This window comes from Acanthisitta chloris, unplaced genomic scaffold (assembly GCF_000695815.1).
Source record: "Acanthisitta chloris isolate BGI_N310 unplaced genomic scaffold, ASM69581v1 scaffold2522, whole genome shotgun sequence".
Classification (NCBI taxonomy): domain Eukaryota; kingdom Metazoa; phylum Chordata; class Aves; order Passeriformes; family Acanthisittidae; genus Acanthisitta; species Acanthisitta chloris.
This window is the reverse complement of record NW_008658608.1, coordinates 20,701-27,167: the sequence shown is the minus strand read 5'-3', so window position 1 is coordinate 27,167 and position 6,467 is coordinate 20,701. Positions and strand designations below refer to the sequence as shown.

Genomic DNA, 6,467 nt, shown 5'->3' with positions numbered 1-6,467 from the left:
TTCCCTACAGGCTTGATAGGCAAAGATAGACTGATGAAAGGGACTGAAACCTGCATTAATTCTGCAGTACAAAAGGGACAGATGTATCTAAACTAGGCATATTACTCCTCATTCTGTGCCTGTTTTGTGCCACCAAATTGCTAAGCACTCAGTCAGGCCTAAGTCCAGCACAACATAGAGCACACACATCACTTCTCCTGGAACCCCTGGAGTCACATTCAAGCCAGAGACTAGGAAATCTTTGCAGATAAACCAGTTATTCCTTGCCAAGTGACACTGGTAAAAGAGTTTGTCTGGATACAGTTGTTGGTGAGACACTGGCACAGGTTGCCCAGGGAAATAGTGGATGCCCCAACCCTGGCAGTGCTCATTCCAGGCTGGATAAAGCCTTGAGCAACCTGCCCTGGTGGGAGGTGTCCCTGCCCAGGGCAACTGGATGAGTTTAAGGTCCAGTCCAACCCCTAAAAGTCTATGATTCTATGTATTCTGGCCATGAGTCCAATGGGACAGATAGCAAATTTGCAGGTATTAAAGGTACCCTGGAGCTGCTTGGATGCCAAGTGTGAAAAAGAGGTAGGACAGGGATGCCCTGAGTGGGTTTTTTTGCTCACTTCATCCCCAAAATCCATCAGCATCAGCCTCACTCAGCCACTCTTCCAATTCATGGTCACATTCCAACTTGCCTGGTTTGCCAGACTCGGCAAGAATAGGTGATACACACGAGGGGCTTGGAAATGTTCATTCCTCCTTGTGGTTCTTGCTAAGGCTCCACCTCTGGTGAATAAATCAGGGCTAGGCATAAACATTTGTAAGCAACAGCTTTCGTGTTAATTGGCTTTGTCTGAGCGAACACTCGCTCAAGTTCCAACATGAGCAGACTCGTTGGCAAGAGAAACTTGCACATGTGTATGATTCAGATTGATAAAGCTCTAAATCCTTTAGGCTTGGCAGCAGCAGAATCAGCACAGGACAGTGCAGGAGCTAAAGCATGGAGCTAACCCAAGTGGCACAAGGACTCTGAGGGAGAAATTAAACATCATTTCTATCTTAGGTAAAGTCTTCTCTGCCCAGCTACAGTTGTCTCTTTAAATACAAGGTGTTGTAGGTTCATCCAGCCCCAGGAAGAAGGATCTGCCTAGCTTTGCTTCCTCAGGAAGCAACTGTTAACCTCATTGCAGTGGGAACAGCTCAGAGGGTTTGGACACTCTGGCAGACACTAGACAAGGCTCCACCAGAGTTAGGACTATGTGATGTTCAGAGCTGACATCAAAACCACAAGAAGCAGCAATTATGGAGCCAACAGCAGGCTGGCAAGCCCTGCAGGAATGTAAGACTGGCTGAGCCATGGAAGAAGCTTTGTCTGCTTTCAGCAAGGCTGCAAGTAGGAGATGACATGGTTAAGACCAAACAGGAAGACAGATAAGCTCTACCTAAGATGCTCTTTCAGCCTTCTGAGGTAGCTAAATCTCCCTAGCACCTTAGAGTTAAACTCCTCTTCCGACTAAGGGTAAGTGCAGAATTTCTACCAGCAGGGACTTGTATTTGCCTGTTCACCACATCACAGCTTGGGCTTTACCTAGCAATAGGATTGAGCAGTCTTAGTGCCCTTGCAGTTTCTGCCATGGACTGACTGTGTGACTGGAGGCAAACTGGTTTACCTTATCATTTCACAGCTCTCCTTTCTCTCCTCTCTCCTGGCCTGGCTGCTTAGAAACTTTCTAAACCAGGATATGCTTTTACTCTGGGGCTGTGCAAACTGTGGTGAGACCCTGCTCTGTCCTACAGCTAGTGGAATCATCATCCACCCACCCAGAAAGCAAACAAAGGTGAAAGACATTTCATTAGTGAGCACTGTTCCACATCTCCTTACATGTCCATCCCCTCCACCCTATTGTAGTAACACTTGAGGGGACGTGATTATGTTTTGTGCTTGCACCAGGTTTGGGTTTTTTTCTTCATCTAAGCTTCAAAAGGCTCTTCCCATAGGTGTGGCTTGACACTATTATAGCCAGAACAAAATAGAAGATAAAAAAACCCTTCATCTCACTCTGGGAAGCTGAGATGGCAATTTCCAACACCATCCTAGCACCTACTGGGACCTTTAGCAGCCACTGCTCTGACCACCTCTGTTCTGCAGGTCCTGAACCTCAGAGATGCTTCACCTTTCTGTGAGTAACACTACACAAACACCATCAAACTTGAGCCTGTTTAAAATTTCACATGTAGAGCTTCTGCTGAGAGTCAGGGGTGCAAGCAAAAGTGGAAATCAGGTTCTCCACCCCCTCCAAATCCAATGTGTGGCACCACACCAGCACTGTAACCAACCATTAGGAGAACAATCCCACAGCAGCAGCAGCCAGAAAACAGCAATTCTGCACTAAACACTTCCCAACCACCACCCCTGCATCCATGCCTGCATCTCAGGCATGGTTTGAGGAGAAATTCCAGGCTGGAGAGCCAAAGCTGTGGTGGAATATTGAGATCTGATGGGCAGATGTAATAAAAACAGCATTACCTCTTTTCCTGCTTTCTCGATCTCCACTGTCACTGTGCTGTGGTTCTTGTGCTCTTGGAACATGCAGAGGTAGCAGATGCACATCTGGTCTGTCTGACAGAACAGCTCCATGGTCTTGCCATGCACAGGACATTTTCTTGCTTCAAAGTCCCTGATGGGATCCAGGAGCTGGTGGTCCCGGAAAGCTGCTCCCTCCAGGTGAGGTTTGAGGTGCAGCTCACAGAAGGAAGCCTGACACACCAAGCAGGACTTGACAGCCTTTTGCTTGTTATCGATGCAGGAATCACACAGAACATCCTCCAGCTTCACCCTGGGCCGTGAGCCAGCTGCTCTGTCAGGCTTGTTGAAGGGTCTTCTCAGGTCTCCTGTCTCCACCAAGGGAAGAGAAGATTTCTTCAGGTCCCCCATCTGCCCCCCAGAGAACAAGGACTTCCTCCCTTCCCCATCACTAGGCAGGAAGCTCTTTTTGGAATCCAAGGAGAAGAGGGACTTCCTGAGGTCTCCTTTCTCTGGGAAGGAGAGGGCTGGTCTCCTCAGGTCTGCTATCTGTCCACTGGCATATTGCATCTTCTTGGAGTCTGCAGAATCCATGCTGAAGTAGGTTGACCTCTTCTCATCGGATGACTCCACAAACTGAATGATGGGCCTCTTCCAGTCACTCCCAGAGAAGAGGGAGCTCTTGATTTGCCCTGTCTCCAACGCAGCACCGCCCGTGCCCTTTATAGCTTCTTTCTCACCTCCGCCAGGGCTTGTGGTCTTCTTTGCCTCTTCTTCCTTTTTAGGAGTAGTTGGGCTCTTCACTTCCTCTGCTTTGCCAGTGGTCCCATTTGTCCTTGCTGCACTCCCTGTTTCCATGGTCTAACCAGGGCGAATGGCTTCGCTGCTCGCTTGCTCCTCCAGTTCCTCCCAACCCTCTCCAAAGTGGGAAACGTCTGCCTGGTGGTTGTCTCAGCAAGGAATCACTGTGGAATGCAGGAAACTTTTCAGCCCAAATGACGCACCTGGAGCTCTGCAAGGAGGAGGGAGAACTCCTGGATTAGGCTGGGTAGATGGAGGGGAGAAAGGAAGCAGCAGACGTGGAGGGATCAGAAGCTACAGCTGTGCAGTTAATTATACAAGGCAGTCCACACCCAGGAACATTCTTGTCTAACCAGGTTGGGGAGGAAGGGCTGTTTATATACATAGAAATGGCTTTTGGAAAAAAAGCATTTTCATTAAGATGTAGCAACCAGTTGGGCAGCTTGGGTCAAAAATAATTTTGCCCCTTGTTGCCAGGAGCTGAGGTTACCTGCTCACATTGATGGCTGGGAGAGACCACGAGCTGGGTTTGCTAACTGGGTCAGAGCCATGCACCAAAATAATTAGGGTGGTAATTAAAATGAACGCCTAGAATAAAGCATTCTTCAGCTGGGCTCCCCTCAGGGCTTGCTGGCTTCAGGAAGGAGGGGAAACTTAGGGTTAATACTGGGTTTAAAAGACTATTATCTTGATTTGGATGTGCTGATGGGTCCATCCATCTAGACCTGGCAATAGGAATCAGGATACAGCTGGTCTGGAGGAAACATTCACAGAATCCCAGGATCAATCAGATAGGAAAAGACCTCTGAGATCATCAAGTCCAACTTATGACCTAACAGCACCATTGGCTAGTCCTGTTTTGTCCACAAGCCATGCAAGCTCCAAAGTATGACCAAGAGGATAAATCCCCATTGGGTGCTCTGAGATAAGGGTTCAGGTGTAGGTCTGGAGAAGAGAAGGTTGTGTGGAGAGCTCAGAGGAACCTGCCAGGACCTGGAAGAGAAGCTATTTTGCAGCTACATGGCCAAAATATTCCTTGTAAGAAAAGAGAACTGAGAAGGATTTGCAAACAGATTTATCTCCACTAGATATCTTCCAGGGCAATGTTGAGCTTGTTGGAATCACAGATCTCTGAACTGTTTATAAGCACTAGTAAATTCCAGCAACTTCCAAAGAAGGTGGTTGATCTTCCACTCATATCATATCACTTTAGCACAGATGATGCTCTGATTTCAGTGAGAATTCCCTGAGATTAATGCCCAGGATGGAAATGAATCCAAAGCTTTGTGCTTGATTTAATTCTCACAGAATCCAATGGAGTTGTTGCTGCAGAATGGAATTTTTAGCTGTAATAATATCTCATTACAATCCCTAATGAAACCCCTGTTGGAAGGGGTTTATGTAGTGGAGGAAAAAAATCCAAGTCTGCATTTTAAAGGTGTTTTTGAGGTGTGGGGGAAACAGAGGGAGCCCAGAGCAGGAACAGTGTAGATTCTGGATCTGACAGAAGGAAAGAGGAGCAAGTCTTACAGATAAGGTTTCTAAGGACTTTGTCTGGGCCAAAGGAGAGAAAAGGGAAGTGAATTGTCTTTTTCTGGGCTCTCTGGTACATAGATCCATCCCCTCTTGCTGCCTGGATGTCATTATGGCTCTGTCTCCCTGAGAAATGGTTCAGGATATGGTATTTATTGGCTAATAGTTGCAGGGAAAGGTTGAGCCTTTTGCAGTCATTTCTAATGGATATTTCTTGCCACTAGCAGCAAAGTGTTTGGGTCACAAGTCACTCTGTGGCCTAGGAATGGGCAATGCTATTTCTTCAAACCCCATTTTATTGAAGGAAAAACTGACTGACATCTATGTATTTCTTTCCCCCTTGGCTCTCTGGGCTGAGCTGTTCTCTAGAGCATCAACAGTCCTGTACATCTCCAGGTAATTAAACAGGCTGCAGGGTGGAGGTGCTTGTTCTCACGTGTACAGAGGAGGCTCAGCAGAGCTTTTCCAAGCCAACATTAATGCTTAAGCAGCAAAACACATCTCTAGGTAGAGATCTAACGTGGAAGAAGGTGGCCTTGGGTTGGTTGGTTTGGTAAGATTTTGGAGTAGGTGTAAAAGATTCAGGAGTGAATTTTTTGATGTTGGTTTTACTGATGCAAAGCCAGAGTAAATCAGAGTCACAGAATGGTTTGGCTTGGAAAGGAACTTAAAGATCTTCTTGTTCCATGGGCAGGGATATCTTCTACTAGCACAGGTAGCTCAGAGCTCCATCCAGCCTGGCCTGGAACACTCCCAGGTCTGGGGCAGTCACAGCCTCTCTGGATAACCTGTGTCAGTGCTGCACCACTGGATTCTAGAAAAACTAATTCCTAGCAGAAGCTGTTTGCTTCTAGCCTGGCCTGAGCCTCCCTGGAGCCTGCAGGAAGGGAAGGATGTTGCTCAGGTGTGATTCAGGAACATTCCCTGCTGTCACCACTCACCTCTGCATAATGCCACTTTCACTGATCCCCTTTGAGCCTCAGTTCAGCCTTGCAGCATCCCAAGTGCTTAGCCTAAGTGCTTTGGGCACATCCTGCTTGCAAATCCCTGTGCAACCATGGCAGGGCCACATGTGGCCAGAGAGAGCTCAAGGGCATCACCTCTGCTGCAGCTCATCCTGGGGCTGCTGCTTTGCCAAGCCTCCTCTTTCCCCCAGCATCTCTCTGCACCTCATCCCATGTCAACGTGGCTTTTGCCTGCCAAAAAGTTGTCTGCAGATGGGGCCCTCCTCTCTCTTGTTATTCCTGGCCTCTCCTGGGATAAATGCTGGTCACACCTGGCTGAAACTTGGGGTGCACATGGTTGTCTTGGTGCCAGTGCTGGCTGGTTCTGCCTGGGGCTCACAGGAGGAGAATGGGAGTTAAAGGGGAGTGTGTTAGTTAAAGGGAACTCTGTTAGAAAACTTGTGCTCCAATTCCATACCAAAGTTAGAATATTTAGGATCATGGAATGGTTTGGGTTGGAAGGACCTTAAAGATCATCTTATTCCACCACCTGCCCTGGGCAGGGACACCTTCCACCAGAGCAGGTTGCTCCAAGCCTTATCCAAGTTGTCTTTGAACACTGCCAGAGTTGGGGCATCTGCAGCCTCTCTGGGCAACCTGTGCCAGTGTCCCACCAC

At 47.9% G+C, this 6,467-nt stretch overlaps 1 protein-coding gene across 2 annotated transcripts in view; it reads right to left on the bottom strand.

Moving 5' to 3' along the window:
* The window catches only part of TRIM29 (tripartite motif containing 29), a 23,896-nt gene extending 20,526 nt beyond the window's left edge, over positions 1–3,370 (bottom strand). For both annotated transcript variants that reach the window (XM_009085152.1, XM_009085153.1), the window contains exon 1: positions 2,516–3,370. In XM_009085152.1, coding sequence (XP_009083400.1) covers positions 2,516–3,370 — 855 coding nt within the window. The remainder of the gene's footprint in view (positions 1–2,515) is intronic.
* Positions 3,371–6,467: the final 3,097 nt, after the last annotated feature.